Below are 21,221 nucleotides of genomic sequence, written 5' to 3' on the forward strand. Positions count from 1 at the left end.
TGGGAGACTTCTTGTACTTGATATATGTGCTATAATAATCATCCCCTGGTCCAGAAGTTGTTGGCAATTGTGTAGTCTTTTTGAGGATATTCCGGCTGGCTGTACTCATTCAAGGAGATGCTTATTAAATAGATACAGCTGGGGGTGGGGGGTGGGGCGACGGGGCAGCAATTTGCTAAAGACTGGGTGATAGCACCTTAATCAACACTGCTTATTCCACTATGTGGTTCTGAAACCTGACCTGAAGAGCATGCATCACTGTAGGTGACATCTTGTGGTGCACCACACTTGACGTTCTATATAAAGCACAAATTACATACTTTGTTTACACTCTGGATGTTTCCTAATAAGCTGGCTTCCTCAATTACAGCAATTACGTTTGATTTGTTTTACTCTGAGCGTGTGTGTTTCAGCACTGGTGGTAGTACTTAATATGTACAGATGGAAGTTTAAAGGGAAATTTTGATGGCTAGATTATAATGTGTTGCAGAAGTGTATGTAGCCTTACTCAGTAGGGGAAGTTCACCGTGACTCTTGAAGGTGGTGAGAAAAGCAGGTAAAGTAGATACAAAAGTATAAAGGGAGAGGATAAAAAATAAAACCAGGGTTTCTGCTCCTGGTTGCAAGCTCATTGTCATGCTACTTTTGCTTCAGAAGTGTTAGTGGAAGCTGTAGTGCTCCTCTCTCCACTGCTTCCCAAGACTATCCCTGCTAATGCTAACAGCTGAACCTACAGTTACTCCTAAAGTAACCCTCCCCTCCCCACCCCCTTTTTTGTAAATGTGCATAATTTTGAATCATCTAGCCTGCCGTATTTTAAAATTTAGCATAGAATTGGATTTGTTCAGAAACATAATCCTGAAGCTATAGCATTTTAGACTGTATGATGGGGAGATAAGACAGGCATGGCCCTTGCTTTCCACATTCTGACTGGCTGTTAATGATCATTTAAACACTAAAGGTAAAGGGACCCCTGACCATTAGGTCCAGTCGTGACCGACTCTGGGGTTGCGGCACTCATCTCGCTTTATTGGCCGAGGGAGCCGGCATACAGATTCTGGGTCATGTGGCCAGCATGACTAAGCCGCTTCTGGCGAACCAGAGCAGCGCACGGAAACGCCGTTTACCTTTCCACCAGATCTACTTGCACTTTGATGTGCTTTTGAACTGCTAGGTTGTCAGGAGCAGGGAGTGAGCAACGGGAGCTCACCCCGTCATGGGGATTCAAACCGCCGACCTTCTGATCGGCAAGTCCTAGGCTCTGTGGTTTAACCCACAGCACCACCCACGTCCCATTTAAACACTACTTAAAGGCAATTTCTGACAAACGTTTGATTATTTTCTTTTCAAGTGCCCCCTGAACTGTTGTAGAATTTCAGTCCTTCTCTGGAGGATATTTGGTGAAATGGCCTCCCCAATTTTGCCATGTGCAAAATTTATATGCCACTGTGCATCCAGTTGTAATATTTTAATGTCATTGAAGGAAGCAATGGGATTGGCGCCGCCTCCTTCCAGCCCTCTGCTCCTAGCTCATCGCTTCCTTCATCCACCAGTACAAACAGTAGAGTTCCATACATTAATTAACCTGAAATCTCTGAGTTTTCTGAGAACAACTGTTTTAGAATTTCCCATGTATTTCCCACAAGTATTGGATGCTCTACCCCACTGCCCTTTCCACTAGTGCCCACATACAGTGTGGGGAATTCTGGAAGGCCTTATCATTCAGCTTCACTCTTCATCCCACTCTGAGGGTGCAGTATGCTTTGTAAACATGAGGTTCAGGACATGCTTTGCAAAGTGAAAGATAAAATAACAAGATTAAAAGATACAACCACAAACCTAGCTAGTCCAAATCAGCATTATAAAGCAATGACCAAGCTAAAACAATCAAGAGTTTTAAAAGCTTAGGAAAGTAAATGCTTGATGTCAAAATGCCATCAACATAGGTGCCAGGGCTACATAGTTAAAATATTTAGGTGTATACCTTAAAATGTAGAATGTGAATGCAGTGCATGTTTGTTGATACATGCATCATACAGTTGTCGGGGAGCAATGGCAAGCAGAGGTATGTGTCTGCATAATTTGTGACATGACTAACTCTGCATTACCAGTCATATTCTTAAATGAAACAAGAACAAACTCAATTGGGTTGAAGCTGTCCACATCTTGCTTCCAACAGGATCTTCATTAAGCCTGGCTTTTGAAACAGCTTTCAGTACTTTTTGACTGTGTAACTGGCAAGTAAACAAAGCTATATAAACCTTCCAAAGTCAAATTGATATTCTGCAAAAGAGAGTCACAAAGCCTTCCCATTACAAGATGCAAGATTATATACAATCATGAGGTCTGGCAGCAATTACATTTCATTCAGCCCTGTAAAACAGAATGATTCCACTTGACGTCTGCATGTAACAGTCTTTGGTTGTTTTTGTTCAAGGGTTCCATGTAGTTGCCAGTGTTTGGGCATTCCATAAAATTCTACCAGTGTGTTAGTGTTTAGGGCAAATAGTGAGCTGGCACAATCCAGAAAAGGAAATTTGCAAAGGCTGTTCTTAGTAAGAGGAGGTGTAATATGTAACAACAAGGGCACTGTGGGTATTGCAGATAAAATATGGATTTGGAGAAGACCTGACAGACCGGAAGTGGAGGTAGCAGAGGCTGTTCAGGCACAGAGGGAAGTGTATCAAAGGAAGGAGTGGGAGAACTGTGAAAGCAATTATTGGCATATTACACAAATTTAAAATTGCTCTTCTTGTCTTGCAGTATTTGGCCTTGGCTGATTTCCCTGCTAAATAGTTTTCAGCCTCACGAGGAAGACCTCTCCTGCCCTAATGGTAAGGTATTCAGGTTTAAATTACTGTGTTGGTAAATAAGACCAAGAACAGTCTCCCTAGGGAGGCTGTGAACTCCCTTTCCTTGGAGGTTTTTAAGCAGAGGTTGGATGGCCATCTGTCATGGATGCTGTAGCTGGGATTCCTACATTGCAGGGGTTGGAAATAGATGATCCTTGAGGCACCTTCCAAATCTACAATTATTTGATTCTGTATTATTTGTCCATAGCCTGATGATTGCAGCCTGATGTACACTGCTTAGACAACTGTGGTTGATCAGTGTGCAAATAATTGAAATAAATGTTGAAATAAATTATCAGCTTGTGGTAATGCAGAGGTAGGTTTATTCACTGGTAGCACTGGTGCTATAGAATCTGTATTGACATTCTACAGTCTTTTGAAGATGCCCCTGATTACACACACAATTTTCTTTTAAAAAATAATAATAATAATTGATTAGAGTAAAAACAGCAACTTAGGTAGTACGTTCATTTTAATGGTTGAGATTCTGCCCAACAGTGAAAGCTTCATCCAACCCCAAATCTCCAATTCTTTCTTGATCTCTTTCCATAGTTTAATATAATTATCTTGAAATAAATTGAGATACCTCACTGTCAGCCAAATCCCCATATATTTTACTTTTTAACCTATTTTTAGTCGTATCTTTTCTAGGGTCTTTTTTGACTGCTCATCCATGCTTTTAACCAACATTTTTGTTTTATCTGTATATATTTTGAAACCCATGCAGATTGATCAGTATTGTTTTTGTTTAGTTGTTTAGTCGTGTCCGCCTCTTCATGACCCTCTTCATGATCTTATTGCAGTCCATGGGACTCTCAAGAGTCTCCTCCAGCACCATAATTCAAAGGCATCAATTCTTCGGCGATCAGCCTTCTTTATGGTCCAGCTTTCACTTCCATGAATCACTACTCAGAAAACCATAGCTTTAACTATATGGACCTTTGTCAGCAAGGAGATGTCTCTGCTTTTTAAGATGCTGTCTAGGTTTGTCATCGCTTTTCTCCCCAAGAAGCAGGTGTTCCCCAAGTTCCCCCAAGTTCCCAGCAAGCCTGTGCTGGAAGTAAACAGGCATGTGACACACAACAGTCATGCCTGTTCCATTTTAAGATGGAACAGAACTATATGCTAACAGTTTCTTCCGGCAATCTTAATTCCGGCTTGTGATTCATCCAATCCAGTGTTTCGCATGATGAATTCTGCATAAAGGTTAAATAAGCAGGGGGACAATATACAGCCTTGCCGTACTCCTTTCCCAATTTTGAACCAATCATTTGTTCCATATCCAGTTCTAACTGTAGCTTCTTGTCCCACATAGAGATTTCTCAGGAGACAGATGAGGTGATCAGGCACTCCCATTTCTTTAAGAACTTGCCATAGTTTGCTGTGGTCGACACAGTCAAAGGCTTTTGCATAGTCAATGAAGCAGAAGTAGATGTCTTTCTGGAACTCTGTAGCTATCTCCATAATCCAGCGCATGTTTGCAATTTGGTCTCTGGTTCCTCTGCCCCTTCAAAATCCAGTTTGCACTTCTGGGAGTTCTCGGTCCACATACTGCTTGAGCCTTCCTTGTAGAATTTTAAGCATAACCTTGGTAGTGTGTGAAATGAGTGCAATTGTGCGGTAGTTGGAGCATTCTTTGGCACTGCCCTTCTTTGGGATTGGGATGTAGACTGATCTTCTCCAATCCTCTGGCCACTGCTGAGTTTTCCAAACTTGCTGGCATATTGAGAGTAGCACCTTAACAGTATCATCTTTTAAAATTTAAAATAGTTCAGCTGGGATGTAATCACTTCCACTGGCCTTGTTATTTGCGGTGCTTTGTAAGGCCCATTTGACTTCACTCTCCATGATGTCTGCCTCAAGGTCAGCAACCACACTACCTGGGGTGTACGAGCCATCCATATCTTTCTGGTATAATTCCTCTGTGTATTCTTGCCACCTCTTCTTGATGTCTTCTGCTTCTTTTGGTCCTTACCACTTTTGTTCTTTATTATGGTAATCTTTGCACAAAATCCTTCCTTTCATATCTCTAATTTTCTTGAACAGATCTCTGGTTCTCCCATTTTATTGTTTTCCTCTATTTCTTTGCATTGATCGGTATAAATTGCTTTAATTCCTGCTGAGAAATTATTACCTATCTTCATCGTCTCTAACACTTTGATCATTATCAAAAGCACTTTGAGATATTATCAAAAGCTTTCTCAGCATCCAAGAAAAGTAAAGCTGCTTGTTTTTCATTTTTTACTTCCGGGTACTCGATTAAATTAATTACATTTCTTATTAATTACATGTCTTTCCTTTGTCAACCCGGTAGAAAACCTTCTTAATCGCTATAGACTGACTCACTTAAAACTTTTTTCAACCTGTTGGCTAAAATTGCAGCAAATAAACAATTTTCTTGACTTAACTCTCTTACTTTTTGTATTGCTTTAACATTTCTGTTATAGTGTGTATATTAGCAATGTTAACGGCTTTGTGTATCTTTATTTTTATTCTTCTGTAAACTGCTTTTGGAAGCCTACTCCAGCATTAAATAGTATATAAATTAATAACTAATAACCACATTCATCTTATACTAAACTTTAACTGAGGCCAAAATATGAGGGTACAGTCCTAGCAAAGTTAAGCATTTTTATATACTCCATTTATCTGAGAATGCATTGTAAAGGGTTGCACTCAGTGTTTCTATGATTCTGTGATTCTCTTCAATAGAAATTCATGAGCCTTGAAAGTGCTTGACTTTCACTGTGTTGGATCCTAATTTAATAGGGGGTTAGACCTGGTGAGGAATGCAGTCCTGTGTAGTTATTCTTCTTTTTTCTCTGATTGTTCACTAGCCACCCCTCTCCCAGAAGAGTTTGAGCTGCAGGGATTCTTAGCTTTGAGACCCTCTTTCAGGTGAGTCACTGCTGGAGGTTGCAACTTTTTGTTTGTGACGGGTTACATTGATAATCTTGCTGTTTGGAAGCTAATGTGAGAAAAGGAGGAGAATTTAGGCAGTGTGATTCCATTTGTCATAGAAAGATACCTCTCTTCCAGCCCAATAGAGACTTTGGTTTGGCAATGCAGTTCCCACAATCACTTCAATAGCTGCAGGTCTCCCCTGCATGAGTGTTTGTGGGGAAGGGGGGGAGGCTTGGTTAATTTCATTGTACACAGGTTGTACATTGACAATAAAGGCATTATTATCATTAGTCTAGGAGAGTCACTATAATAGCTTGAGATATCCAAGTGTGCATTTAAATGCATTCATGACAGCTTTTTATTTTGGATTATATCTCAGGAAAAATTCCAAAATACTGTCTCGTGTATTTTCATGTTTTGATATTTATTGTTAGCATGGAGAAGACATGGAGGACAGGAACAAGGATGAGACACTGGAACTTTGATGCAACAAGAGTCTGAAAGTTAACTGAAAAGTGGGGGTTAACAATTGGTGGCCTTTGGGGCAAATCTGGCCCTCTCTGTTACCAGCTCAGACATTGGGGGCTTTCAGACACTTCTTTGCCCTCAGAGTTTTCTAAGGGCAGGTTAGAAGCAAATATTGGGATCATGCACTCTCCCTTGCTCCTGTCACAATAGGAGGAAGTACCAAGTGAACTTGGGGTGATTTCTATTCTGCAGTGCAGTACCAGGAATAGTCTGTGTTCAAATAAACACCAGATTTCTCTAGTTAATTGCGGGATAAGAAATACAAGGACCCAAAGTCCACTCCTGATCTGCCCTTGTGTTACCATCGCCCTCTGGGGGATGGTAACATCTGGCCAGGCCTTTATACTGCAATGCTAAGCTTACCCACCTGGAGGTAAACAGATTTAGGAATCGGGTGTAAGGGATCTTACCTTTTTAAGGGAAGTGAATTGTTTTGTTTGTTTCTCTAGCGCCATCTGTATATATGATCCTTTACAAAGGACAGATTTCACAGGCCCCTACTTCAACAGACTTGCAATCTTAAAAGAAGAGACAAGGTTTTATATATAGCTGGAGATTTTGCCCTCTGCTGTGAAACATAGAAACATATTGTGTTGATATTTATCTGTGAAACACTGTTACAAACTACCTTTAAATAGCATTCTAACCTTCTCAGGTTGGTATACAGACTGAAAATAAATCTATCAGAATTCTCATTTAAGCTCCACCAACTTAGTTTGGTCTTGCATACATCTCCTTGTGCCTGCCCTTCCATTTCAATCCGACTTCTATTCTTTGTTTATGGCAACAACTAGGAACTTGGATTTCTCGAAAGGCCATCAGGGGATTTCAGGAGACAAAGAAGGGCAGCACCGGCGAATACGGCAGCAGCGCCTGATCTTCACAGGCAAATGGATTGCTGACAACCAGCCAAGGTATCTGCACAGCTGCTGGCATCGCCCATCACTTCCGTGCATCATATTCTTCTCTGCTGCTGCTGCTGCTTGTTGCTATTGACATGAGTTGAACATTATTGGAGCTTAAATGAAGATGTGCGGTCTGACACTATTTTTAACACAGTTTAAGGAATGTGTGGCAACATGGTAGTTACAAAAAATGTACATTATTTTAAACACTTCAATTTTTAAAGGTGTGGGCAGCTTGCTTGGCACTTAATACAGTGCTGGAAATCTACATTGAATCACTAGGGCGGAACTTAAGTTATATGTTTTAATTTGAAGTCAGTAATGTAATCTGCATAACTTTCATGCACACAGAAGTGGCAGACCTGGATTAATGTTGCGGAATCCTCTCTGACCTAGGCTAGTTTCATTGTTGACTTTTTGCTATACATTTTAAATGCTTTTTCTCCAAGGTGAAAACTGAAGTTTTGTGCTCTGTATTAAGTTTTTTAGACTTGATTCAACCTCACTCATCTTTTCTCCGTTTTGTGGAGGCTTAGGAAAATTAAGTTTGGGGGTGGGGTGGGAACAGTGACACAGGCTTGAGCATTAAAATTGGATGAGATTCCTTGAGTCTTCATCAATCCCCAAAATACTCCTGGCCACGCAAATAAGTCCGCGAAATTATCATTTGTCTCCCCCAGTCGCTAAATTTTTATTAGCCTGTTGCATTTGAAAGGACCTGGGAACCACATTGAAGTATTGTAATGATGGGCGTCTTCCTGTTAGTTGTCACAGAGCAGGCCAACAATGTTAGCAGTAACGGTGTGAGGAGTGGCTTCATTGCTCTGTTGCAAGTTTGAAAACTGAATTGAAGTGGTATAGTACAGTTTTCCTAATCACAAATGTTGGAACTCAACCCACATTTGAACTTAAGGTGGTAACCTGAAGGATTTAGCCAATATTCCACCACCTCTCTCTGGTCAAAGGAGCCTCCTTGTATCAATAGGCCAAAGTGGGTGAGGTGGTCTCCCTGGCTGCTTTAAAAGCTTCCTTCTTAGGCTAACTCACTGACTAAGAGTACAAACTGCTTGCTCATCTCTCCCTTTGTGTCACCTCAATTCACAGAAACTGTGTCTGACATCAGAAAGCTTGTATGCTTGCTTTCTATTTACCGTATTTTTCGCCCTATAGGACACACTTTTTCCCCTTCAAAAATGAAGCGCACCGACCCCCGCCCTTCAAAAATGGTGCGCACCGACCCCTCTCACTCTCCAGGCTTCAGGAGAGCCCCACCGCCAGCCCCGCAAGCTCGGGGGACAGCGGGGAGGCGCAGCGCACCATCCCGCTGTCTCCCGACGTGGTTTGGAGGCGGGGGGCGGGGAGAAGCCCGCTCAGACTTCCCCAGCCCCAGCCCCGTGCCTGGGGTGGGGAATAATTTTCCCTCCTTATTTCCTCCCCCCCCCAAAAAAAATCTAGGTGCGTCCTATGGGCCGGTGCGTCCTATAGGGCGAAAAATATGGTAATTTCTATTTAATTTTGTGCATGAGATGGTTGGCTTGTACCTGAAGATTTAATCACTAATGTGTCAATTCCTTTTGTCTTTCTGTTAAAGGCTGATCCAATGTGAAAATGAGATTGGGAAACTTCTGTTTTTGACAGAGATCCCAGAATTGCTGCTTGATGACTATAGTGAATTGAAACAGAGTCACATTCTGCAGGAAGCAGCAGAGCCACAGTTTGCAGACGGGAGCCCAGGACTTAAGTCAGTGCTGTCAACAGGTCGAAACCTGAGCAGCAGCTGTGATGCAGGAGATAAGCCAATGGTGACATTCAAAGAGAACATTAAACCTCGAGAGGTAAACAGGGAGCAAGGCCGAAACTATCTGACTAAGGAAGTGGGTAGGGAAAGAAGGGATTATAGTAAAGGAATAACAGCCAATAAAAATGATGGGAAGAAGGACAACAACAACAAGAGGAAGAATGAGATCAAGAAATGTGGCATGGAAAAGATGCAGGAAGCAGGGAAGCAGAATGTAGCGGTGCAGGTGAGAGTTTTTGCATGGTATCATCCCAGTGAAATTTGTCATGTGGTCATTTGAATTAGTTGGTCTTGCAAATCTGTGCAGGCCTCTTCATGCTATAGCAAGATCGATGACCTTTATTTGGAGATTAAACAAGGTGATTCACATGTTACACTCTCAGTGAGGATGGAAGGAAGGGTCCCTGAGCCATCATTTGGTTACCACAATTTCAGACAACCGGACCCCCCCCCCCTTCACCTTGCTCTTCACTTCTGCCAGGGAAATAATTGCTGCCCACTTACCCTTAAAACACCACCTCACATATTGACAGAAGGGACCAAAGGAAACAGCTGCTTTGGTTCTTTCTGAAGTTGGCTGCTCTTGTTTCATTTGGGAGGGGGATCTAGTAAGTGCACTGCAGTTCTTTCCTTAACAGAAGCTGGGGATAGAATTAGAATGAGTCTCTTCTACGTTGGCTGTCTGTACTGGCAGTAGACGCTACAGGCATAGAGAGGCTTCTGCAAGTGTGGTCCCTCATTAGGAGGGTAATTTGTGAATTGTACTATATTACAGTGGGATTTTATTTTATTCTTTAACCACTGCCAACTTCTTTCATCATTCAGCATCACTGTTGATGTTCTTTGGCATTCATTGATTGATAAGGCTGATAGACATGAATTCTTTTGGTATTTGTTCTTTGGTATAGTCTTCTCCTTCCCACACCAACAAAAGAATAGCTTTAATCAGTTTTCCGTTTTAGTCCTCTATGATGCTTTGTTAATGCTGAAACTGTAGCTATTGCTGTAGCTGTAGCTATTGAAGAGTTAGTCTTCAACTGCCCTCTTAGTTTCCAAAAATATTTTTGACCTTTTCAACAGTAAATTGCTTCGGCACCAGTTATATTTGTTTGTATCTTTTCATCACTTTTCTGACAATTGAGGAAGTGTTTTAACTTCCATATTTAAAGAGGGTTAGGTTAAGACAGTTCTTTCAGTGTTCTAGAGAAGGACAAGAGGTAGAAACTTGTCTAGTCTCATTCTCCCTGTTTTTTTTTAAATGACTTGGTTATTCAAAGGAAAGCATATCGGAATTAAGGCGGCTTGTAAATGGCCTCTTGCCTGCTCACGTGAAGACTTCGTCAACTGGAAGACAATTCCTCTTTTTTCTTTCCTTATTGTGTACAATAAATTTGTGAAATAAAAGAATGATTAACAGGTGAATAAAAAATACTGTGGGCTAGTAAATTTGGGGAATTACTTGTCAGGCTGAAACTAGAACCTCTTAAATGTATTTTGAGGAGTTTTTTCCTTTCATCTCTTGTCTCAAATGCTGGCCTGTGGTCCTTTTCGAGTGATTTTTTTCCTTGCACCCAGAAAAAGTGATACTGCTCCTTCACCTGCTCCTTCAAACATTTTTACAAGAAGAAGGGAAACTCAGGTGGGTCAGTACCTCCCTTTTTTCTGGGTGCACAGGGAGTAGCACCACTTGAAAGGGCTGAGTCATAGGCCAACATTTGAGGCAAGAGGTGAAAGGACCACAATCAAAGTATTGCCATAAAAGGAACACTGCAACATACCTATGTCCTCAAGGAAATAATATTGTAATGCAGGGAGATGTAAGTTTAGCATTAATCTTAAACCATTTAGCAATCCTTTGGTATCTGAGTATTTTATTTAATCTCTAGCTAAGAACCCTGATGATTCCTCCTTAATCTTCAAATTCTCCTGTTCAGCCACTTGATTCTGCTATTTATTGGCTAAGTGGCTTATAAAAAAGTAACATTAATGACTTTCCCTCAGTCTCAATATAACAGATCTGTCACTTTTGAGCCTGCAGCTGATGGTGAAAGAAATGGAGTTTGTATTAATACAAGGCAGTGAGGATTAGACACTAACTTCATTCTATGGCCCGTGCCATTTGTACTGTAGAGGCTGTGTTCAGTGCAGAAGCAGGATCATGCTCAACCCCAGAACCCACCTGTCCTGCTGGTGGGCCCGGCAGGCTTCCTTGTCTTAGATCAGCCTTTCTCAAACTTGAGTCCCCAGATGATGAGAACTACAACACCCATCATCCTTTACCACAGGACCTGCTAGCCTAGGTATGATGGGAGTTGTAGTCCAACAATATCTGGGGACCCAAGTTTGAGAAAGCCCATATTAGATGTAACATTTATAGGTAAAGGACCCCTGGATGGTTAATTCCAGTCGAATTTGACTATAGGATGCAGTGCTCATCTCCTCTTTCAGGCTGAGGGAGCCAGTGTTTGTCTGCAGACAGCTTTCTGGGTCATGTGGCAAGCATGATTAAACCACTGTGGCACATGGAACACCGTGACACGTGCCAAAGCACACAGAAATGCCATTTATCTTACCACTGCAGTAGTACCTATGTATCTACTCGAATTGGTATGTTTTCAAACTGCTAGGTTGGCAGGAGCTGGGCCAAAGCAACAGGAGCTCACCCCATCGCGCGGACTCAAATTGCGACCTGCAAGCTCAAGAGGCTCTGTGGTTTAGACCACAGCACCCCCCGTGTCCCTATTGTAACATTTATATGGAGCTTGCAGGCATAAAATCCCAACATGCATAATGTACAAAAAATTGTACCTAGCATGTAAACATCTGACATGCCTAGCAGATGTGGCAGATGAGTGCAATTCCCCCCTTAAGGTCAGCACTTCTACACCCACAGTATTGTATAAACAACCGTTCTTCAGCTGGTGAGTTGAGACCCACTAGTGGATTGTGGCCTGATCCAAGGTGGTTCACAACAGAGACTCTACTATCATGCAAATATATGGTTAAAAAGGAAATGGGTCCCCAAATGCATCTTTGAGTCAAAAGTGAGTCCTAGGTCTGAAAAGGTTGGGGATACCTAAGCCAAGCCTGATTGAAGCTTACATTCCTTGCAGAGACATGATGTTTCTAGTTAGAGATTTGTTACACTTCATTGGAAGTAGAGTAAAAAAAGAAAAAAATCCAGTGGTTGGATGAATGCTGAAAAACCTTTTCTTAAAAAAATATTGTTAATTGTTGGCTCACACTACCTTTGCATTTTAATACTCCTCTTCATGCACATTCAGTGGTGGTATATTATTTTATATGGCCTCTAGCATGCTGAAACTGCTACAAAATACTCCTTGTCATTTGTTTTCGGCGTACAGAAACAGTTAGCACTAATTCTGTAATAAAAATGTATTTCAATGAGAAATGTCCCTATTGTGTTCAGTGGAGCTTACTCCCAAGTAAGTGAGTGTAGGGTTGCAATCTAAAGTGATCTTTTAAAAACCCTTGCATAATAGATTTATATGTAAAATGCACACGACACACAGGTCAGTTTGTGCCAGAGCAGGAAAGTAAAGGTGTTTTAGCTATCTTTTGAAAGCTGAGCTTATCTCCTGTTTCTCAGACAAATAGACTGGAATTTACATTCATGGAACCCAGACTATCTGGCAGTAGGGAGTGGAGGTGAGTTTTGTCCTTCTAGTTTCACATGCTCTGTAGCTGTGAGCAAAACTACTGGGACAAATCCTTCCCCTATCATGTTCCCCTTCCCAGGATTGGAAGGAAGCCAGGGGTTTGTTTTGACTCTGTTTCTGAGGCCCTCCTAGTGCCTTGGGAGTGCAGATCTGAAGGAAGGTCCTAGTCCTCTGCATCTCCACTGTGGAGAGAAGGGCCAGGGCTGGATTCCCAGCATTGCCTTGCAACCCTAGCTCTAAGTGGGAGAGGATAGGGGAGGGGGATTGGCCTGGACCTCATACTGAGTTTTGAGGGTGGCCACAAATTTTGGCTTGACTATCAGGGAAACCCAGCAATTTTGGGTCCCTTCTGTATAGCAAAGAGGGAACTAGAAGTACTTGGAAAGAATCAATGCCTTGTAATCATGCTTTAGTTTTACCATAAGAAGGTGTGGACAGGTAATATTAATGTTTAAATGGCTTGCCTTCCTAGGTAAAATCCCAGACTGAGTTGAGGAAGACTCCCGTGTCTGAAGCTAGGAAAACGCCAGTCACTCAGTCTCCCAACCAGGCCAGCAACTCCCAGTTCATACCCATCCATCACCCAGGAGCTTTCCCTCCTCTTCCTAGCCGGCCAGGTAAAAGCCATGTGCTCTGTATTAAAATCATATCTATCCTTGTTTAAAACTCATGATGTTGTGTGCTGATGCCTTCCACCTATCTTTTTCTATGTAGGAAAATAAAACAGAAAAGGTTTCTTTGTAAAAATGCTCTGACTTCCTTTAAGTGGAACACAAGTGGGTGTGGGCATGATAGATGCCTAGCACTGTACTATATTGCATGATCTATACCCAGGTGCATAGTAATGATATCTCTGCAATGTCTAGATAATAGCACGTGTGTGTTTTCTGCCACAGGTGCACAGTGTGGAAAGCCACCTCACACACAATATTCTCAATGTGCATACCTATGATGGAAAAGACAATTCTGCTGTCATGAAAAGCTTACCTTTTTGTCACAGATATTAATCTTGGTGTTTGAAAAAGTAATGTGCAGAACAGGCAGCCCATAATGTGACAAAGTGTTTGCTTTGTGTGTAGTATACATCTGCGAAGATGAAAGCCATCACTGTGGGTCTGAGAGGATGTGGCACCCCACTCCATCCTGGAATCCTTCCCCAAAAGGGGTTGGAACTGGAGCTGAAGGCTTGCTTGTATACGTGCCCCCCCAACTTCTCTTACTGCAGAGATGAATGGCTTAATAAATGGCTGAATCAGATGCTGATTTTGAATGTGGGTCTCCTTAAATCTGGAAAGAGTGGGACCAGGGAGGAGCCAAAGGCCCATTCACAGGGGAGAATCCTGGAAGAGGAGACAGGAAGTAACATTTGAAGAGCCCCCTAAGCATTCCATGCGTGGAAAAGTAGTTTCCTTTTTTTAAAAAAAATGTCTGTCTTTCTTTTCTTTTTCCCAGGCTTCCCACCTCCCACCTATGTTATCCCCCCTCCTGTGGCTTTCCCTATGGGCTCAGGATATACTTTCCCAGGTGGCGTTTCTGTCCCAGGAACCTTTCTTCAATCTGCAGCTCATTCACCTGCAGGAAACCAGGTGCAAGCTGGGAAACAATCCCACATTCCTTACAGCCAGCAGCGGCCCTCTGGACCAGGCCCAATGAACCAGGGACCTCAGGCACCATCCCCTTCTCAACAGTCCCTTGCATCCTTACCAGCTCAGGCAACAGCACAGTCTGCAAGCCAGTTGCAGGTCCAGGCTCTGGCCCAGCAGCAGCAACAGCAGCAGCAACAACAGTCCCCTACAAAAGCTGTTCAGGCCTTAGGGAAGAGTCCTCCACACCACTCCGGATTCCAGCAGGTGAGCCTTAAGGAGAAGAAAGTCCCAGAGTTACCCAATCTGGGCTAGAGTGCATCTGTAGGTGAAAATCTGGTTTTTGGTCAAGGAAGTGCAGGTTCTTTGCTCAGATAAGAGTAGCTCTGATGGAAAGGTGCAAGCAAGGATGGAGAGAAGGAATGGGCAAGTAGATGGGGAGAGAGTACAAATAAAGTAGGAGCCTAACTGCATTGTGGGGACAGGGGAGCAGTGCAGGAGCCTGTGGACTTACTGTTACTACTTTGAAGGCTCCCCCTCTCTGCCCAAAAGTGCCTGAAAGAAGAACAGCTTTTAATCCTTTTAAGTTTGACCGAAGCTTTCCCTGAAGCTCCTTTTAAATTTGGGGTGGCTAGCCTTTTGAATATTAGGGTTCCTATAGCTTTAATAACCTTACAGAGTTTCTGTAAGGTTTACAACTGTAGATCACATGTGAGCACTTAAAAGCACTGTACTGTTGTTTTTATCATATATGATTATTGTTATATCATTAGAATTATTAATTAAAAGTATTTAGTTACTTATATTATTTATCTAGTATTATGCCCCTTGCATCTGGGAGGGAATTTCCCTTTAATAACAGATGAAGCCTCATGTTGGAAGGTTCACCTGTTGTGTGGGTTCTGAAACATTTCCTTGGATTTTCTCTGGAACACGAGTGTCTCAAAATGAAAGCCATAAGCTTTGCAGCTCAGTGGCACAGAATGTGCAGCTCAAGTACATTGCTCAAGTACATAGCACATGATCAGGTGGTGGCATGTTGTGCTCTCAGATCAGGTGGTGCAGATTAGAGAGTGTAGCAGGCCTTTTTGGACAGTGAGGAACCAATAGTATTTTTCTGTGCAATGTTGCTTGCGGAATCTACTTCATCAAGTCAAGGGGTTCAATCAGCTAATCAACTCCAAAGCAGAGAAACAAAATTGCAGGCTGTTTTTGGCAGAAAGAGAATATGCAGCTTGCCACGGTTGGTCTCTTGGTAGCTAGAAACCTAAATTAGTCAGATGCTCTCCAGTTTTGCATAATGAATTGTGCTGAACACTTCAGTATTCCCAGGCAGACTCCTCCAAGCAGCTCTGGAATCCTCCTCAGGTCCAAGGCCCGTTGGGGAAGATCATGCCTGTGAAGCAGCCCTACTATCTTCAGGGCCAAGACCCCCTAAAACTGTTTGAACAGTCCATGCAGCCTCCCCTCCTGCAACAGCAGCAGCCTCTGGAGAAGAAGATGAAGCCTTTCCCCATGGAGCCATATAACCAGAATCCCTCAGAGGTCAAGGGGCCAGAATTTTACTGGGACTCCTATGGCATGGCTGATAACCGCATCATGATGGCGCAGCAGCAAGCTAACATGGACCGCAGAGGGAAACGTCAGCCAGGAGTCTTCCGCCCAGAGCAGGATCCAGTGCCTAGGATGGGTTTTGAGGTAAATGTGTGATTAATTGATGATCTTCAGGAAAAGGAAAGTGGTTCTCCTTTGAGTGATAGATGTCTTCAAGTGTGTTTAGCTCCTCCTATCACTCATAGGCAAGAAACACTGTAACTTCAGAGGAAGTTGCTTTCAATGCAGCAGTTTGTGGTGATTCACAGGATTACCAGTGAGTAAAAACAGATTAATCTCTAGGTTGTTGATTCTATTAGGTTTTTAAAAAAACCTAAATGCATTCCAAAAGCACTTTTTAAAAAAATCAACTAACTTGGTTTAGCATCATTTTTAAGATAACACTGACAAACCAAAACAACCTACTCAACTTTTCAAGCTATCTACACATGTACACACACGCACACAGAGCGAGGGATGGTGTGTGGGGCAGGAGCCGCAAGCAAGAAACCCCCCCACCCTGTCTAGGCAGTAGACCGCTGGTAGTGACTGCAATGGCTCCTTCCTCGCCCAACAAGAGTGCAGCTTCAATCATCCTCTTCCCAGCCGTCAAGATCAAGGGTATATAATGTACACATGTTTTTATATTGTGAGGTACAAAATAAGAACCACAGTACATTTTTTTTAAGATGCTGCTGAAACTGTAATATCAAATAACCAACGTAAAGCTCATAATCTCCCCCACACCCACATGTTTGTCTGCCACTAGGATGGAACCCTGGGGAAGTCATCTGGGCAAGGGATGTGCACTTGAATATTATCTTGGGAAAGCTGTAAAGTCCAGTTTGAGCATGGATTTCTGCCAGAACTTTACAAATCAACACAATTTGTTGAGGCTTTTCAAATTTTATCACAGAGAACCTGCATGATTTGAATTGTTAGATATCACCCAAGTATAACTAGAGAAAAGCAAATGTAGTAATTCCCTCTGGCAGTGCTGGCTCTTGGCACAGTCTGGGAGGAAGGAGATGGAAGAAGAAAGACAAGTGACACTTAAGGGGGCAAAGTAGATGCTGCCAGAAAGCTGGAACTTGTGAAAAGGTGGAAGAGGCCCAGCACTTGGCCGGTGTTGATAGGGCACTTGGTCCTTTCCAGTCAAGGCCTGTATTAAAAAGGGTTGGATAGAGGAATTCACACTTTGCTTGCCAGTTGTCTGCAGGCTTCTCTGCAGACCAGAAACCAAATGACAGTATAAATACCCTATTTGCTTTTAGAAATGGCCTTGACTTAATCTTTGGCAACTCTGAAGCAAGCAGCAGCTCTTGCTCTTGCTTTGACATTGTTTCTCACGTTCATGGAATGATCAATGCACAAACCCCCTTCCTCTTTTTTTAAATAAAATTGTCTTTAGCAGCAGTCTTTAGCACCACAGATCTATTGAGACAATGTTCTGTTTGAGCAGACCAGTTGCATCTCTGAGTACACTGATAACTTAATCCTGATAGATGCTGGCTGTAAGAAAGCCCTGGTGTGGTGTGCTGCAATGCTACCAAAGGTTAGAAGACAAAGAGCCTCCTTTTTGTGTCCTCTTTTGATATTTGTTGCCTTGATTGTGCCTTCAGCTAAGCAAATGCCATTATAGCTAATCTCTGCCTATAATTTCATCCTGTAGAACGAACCTGGAGTTCAGGTTGTATGTGCAAAGACGCAGAGGTAGGAAGGCCAGATTTCAAAGAATAAAACAGAACTCATAGAGCTCACTGGGAACACTTTACAAGGCCACCACAGAGCCCCGTGGCTGTCTTCAAGAAGGTGGCCCAAACAATAGCATTTTATATGCCTGGGTATCTAATTCTGTAATTTTAGGTTAGTCTCCCTGTCCTTCAGTGTGGACCTCATGCCACATTTGAGGCATTTGGCAAGGAGCAATGTTGAGCAATGGGCGATTCATGGAGAAAATGGTACTGATGTAGACAGGTCAAGATAGAAGTAGTAGTTATCCACAAAAGGGAGCAAAACACCAGATCCCTGAATATGCTGTCATTCTGCACAACCTCCAACAAATTCTTGAAACTTGCTTGTGTAATAATTTTTAAAGCCCAGATTCCATGGTGTAGATGATGAAACCTGCTTGTAGTTCATCCGGCTCTGATCATGAGCACATGATCAGGAACTGCATACAGGGACATTTTGGTTCTAACTACAATTAATGAAGCTACTAAGATATTGGAACATTGAAGAACAAAATGCATTAATTCTCCACATATTTATTGCTGCAGTAGTGGAGATCACATTCTCCCAAAGAAGATCCCAGTAATTTTTGCTGTATGCAGATTCAAACTTAGTGGGTAGCAGAGCTGCTCCTAAAACAAACACACACAGACTTGTTTGACTCAATTTTTCTCTTTCTCCCCTTGATTTTCTTGTGCCCCCGCTCTGTTCTCTCTTTAAGCTGCTTTTGCATGCTGGCATACCTTTCCTTGCATTCCCTTTCTCTGCTTTGCGTTACTGCTGGGCCCCCTTCTATTCCTGTAGACTCCTTGCCTACCTGCTGCTAGTCTTGCTTTCGCTTCTTTCCTTGCTGCATCTCACTGTGCTCCTTTCTGTCACTAGGACCCCAAGAGCTCCCCTCTGCTTCCTCCGGACCTGTTAAAGAGTCTGGCTGCCTTGGAGGAGGAGGAAGAGCTGATTTTCTCTAATCCTCCTGATCTTTACCCAGCTCTGCTGGGTCCTCTCGCCTCTCTTCCTGGACGAAGCCTCTTTGTATGTATTTGACTTAATTCTGCTGCTTCTCATTCTAATTTTGGCATATCTTTTTTTTTATATATATTCCGTTTCCCTGAAAGGTCAGTAGGACACATGAAATCCATGTCCCTTCCTGAAATAGTTGTTAAGGGGAAATTTAAATAAGCAGAGCTCATATGCTCAGGATCATAGATATCAGCTAAGAGGAAGTAGCTTTAACATAGCTGTAATACTTTTATCAATCCTAGGATTGCTATTTTCTTACCCAGCAACTGAGACCTTAAAAGCTCTGGAAGAGAGAGGGGCTGTTAGTAAACTTCTCCCTTGTGGTACTTCTTGTTTGGAATTACCTTGACTTTCTAGGCCTACTCCACCGTGAGGGAGCAGGAGAAGCTGTTCCAGTTGACTCAGCTCCTGTTCCAGAGCTCTTAAGCAGGTACAGTCTCAGAATCAAAAAGCGGTAACTCTAGATGACCCAAATCCTGATCTCTTGCCTTCCTGAGAAATTCCAGGTTGAGTTACTGTCTCGTACAAAACTGTATCATTTCTCTTTTATAATACGAATGAATAAGCTTGTATCTATATGGGAGGTTGGAGACTGAAACTGAGAAACAAATTTTCAGTTTTGCAGGTGCTTGGTGGGTTTTGATACTGGAATACATTACCCTGCACACCTGTGCAAAAATATATGCCACAGGTTGCATGTGGACCATTAATCCCTTGTTTGAAGGATCACCAGGCAACTTCAGCAATTAACTTATGGGGCCCACACATTCATTGAGCCCATTGATGGTGTATAGGTCTGTGCAAGTTACCTCTGCCTATATAAGCATAAGATCAAGTATCCGTGTAGCCTAACCTCTAGATGCCTTGTTGTCAAGTGTCAAAATATAAATGTTAATGTACCATATGGTATTCACACACTTGTCTGACAGGAAGAGTTGAATGTATTATTGAATGTATAATAAGATAGTAACATGTTCAATATAGTATCCTTCTGAGGGAAAAGATAATGGGTTTTAGGGGCTTTTATCTTTTTTTACCTTGGGTGAAATTCTAAGGCTTGTTTTTTTATATATATAAAAAAGCCGCGGGCACAAACATACTACAAAGGTAGGCTTGCTTGTGTTATGGTGGGGATGAGCAGGCTGTGGCTCTTTTGATGTTGTTGAACTCCAGCTCCCCTCAGGCCCAACCATCATAGTCCGTTGACTATTGGGCCTGATTGTAGTCCAACAAAATCTGGAGGTCCTCAGGTTTCTCACCCATGCATTATGGAAACCAAGGGAATAAGACCATTTTGATCACATCTGGGAAGTACAGTGGTGCCTCGCAAGACGAAATTAATCCGTTCCGCGAGTCTCTTCGTCTTGCGGTTTTTTCGTCTTGTGAAGCACGGCTATTAGCGGCTTAGCGGCTTTAAGAAAAAGGAAACAAACTCGCAAGAACTCGCAAGACGTTTCGTCTTGCGAAGCAAGCCCATAGGGAAATTTGTCTTGCGGAACAACTCAAAAAACAGAAAACTCTTTAGTCTTGCGAGGCATTCGTCTTGCGAGGTACCACTGTATCTACTCTGTTCTCTGTAACTAGGAGGATAGGCACTTGATGAAACTTCTCTTTTCCTGTTAATTGGTCTGTTGAAATGCTTCTCCAAGGTGCCAAATGGGAATTTTGGCAAGTGTCGTTGTAGCCCAGAGGATTCTTGAAGACATTGACCAAATATCTGTGGCCATGAACTGTAGGCCAGTTGAAACATTACAGCTCCTATGCCAAAATAAGTCCCAAGCCATGCTCCTCATCTTCATGGATTGGCCTGAGCCAGTCTTTTCCACAGCAGCCAGCACTTGGGGATGCAGTGCCAGTGTGCAATGCTGCTGCCCATGTTTGGGCCAGCTCAGAGATGTTGTCAGCATTATTTCTGCCACACAAAACATCACTAACAAGGAATTACTCTTTAGTACTTGAGGGGGTGTGAGGGAACGTTACATTTAATTGGCATTCATCAGTTGAGCAGGTCGTTGTCTTTCAGCATTGGTTCCTACCCTCTAAAAATGGGGTTAACAATGATCCTTCCACACAAGGTGGTTGTGTGGATTAGCACAATGAGGGCTACAAAGAACCTGAACATTTGAGTGGGGATACTGTGGGTGAATAAACTGTACTTCAAGTGTGGCTCAAGGCTTTTGATTTCTGGGAAGGTGAGGTGGCCCATGTATAAAATGCTTGATTTGTACTAAAAACAGGTTTCTAACATTCATAAGCACCAAATGTATTAGTCCAGGACATTTGTTTAACTGAAGTTATAAAAGGGAAGTCATCTCTGCTTGGATTATATACTTGATCCTTTATTTCTACCTACACAAAATATACTGCCTATAGAGATTCTGCCACATAAACCCACACATTCCTACTCTGTCTTTAGTGTTAAGGTATAGTGGTGTCTTCTGAAGCTTCAGGTACTGGTATATCACACCAGCAAGGTACCAACTTGGATGAGTAATATTGAATTGTTCAACTTAGTAAATAGTTCTCCATGTAGCATTCATTTAGTTTTGGTATTACTTCAGCTACCTTCCCAGTTCCTTCAATGACCTGAGCTGAACCCTACACAAGCCAAGGTGATTTTTGCCTAC

At 42.5% G+C, this 21,221-nt stretch overlaps 1 protein-coding gene across 2 annotated transcripts in view; it reads left to right on the top strand.

Annotated features, from left to right (window-relative positions):
* Positions 1-21,221, top strand: part of SMG7 (SMG7 nonsense mediated mRNA decay factor) — a 60,970-nt gene that overhangs the window by 30,174 nt on the left and 9,575 nt on the right. The window contains exons 11-18 of one of the 2 annotated variants that reach the window (XM_081915043.1): positions 2,764-2,834; positions 5,690-5,750; positions 7,079-7,198; positions 8,781-9,213; positions 13,140-13,284; positions 14,120-14,517; positions 15,574-15,948; positions 18,457-18,606. In XM_081915043.1, the coding sequence (XP_081771169.1) occupies positions 2,764-2,834; positions 5,690-5,750; positions 7,079-7,198; positions 8,781-9,213; positions 13,140-13,284; positions 14,120-14,517; positions 15,574-15,948; positions 18,457-18,606 (1,753 nt within the window). The remainder of the gene's footprint in view (positions 1-2,763; positions 2,835-5,689; positions 5,751-7,078; positions 7,199-8,780; positions 9,214-13,139; positions 13,285-14,119; positions 14,518-15,573; positions 15,949-18,456; positions 18,607-21,221) is intronic. The other variant, XM_081915044.1, reaches the window with a different exon arrangement.

This window comes from Podarcis melisellensis, assembly GCF_964234715.1.
Source record: "Podarcis melisellensis genome assembly, chromosome: 6".
Lineage (NCBI taxonomy): Eukaryota > Metazoa > Chordata > Lepidosauria > Squamata > Lacertidae > Podarcis > Podarcis melisellensis.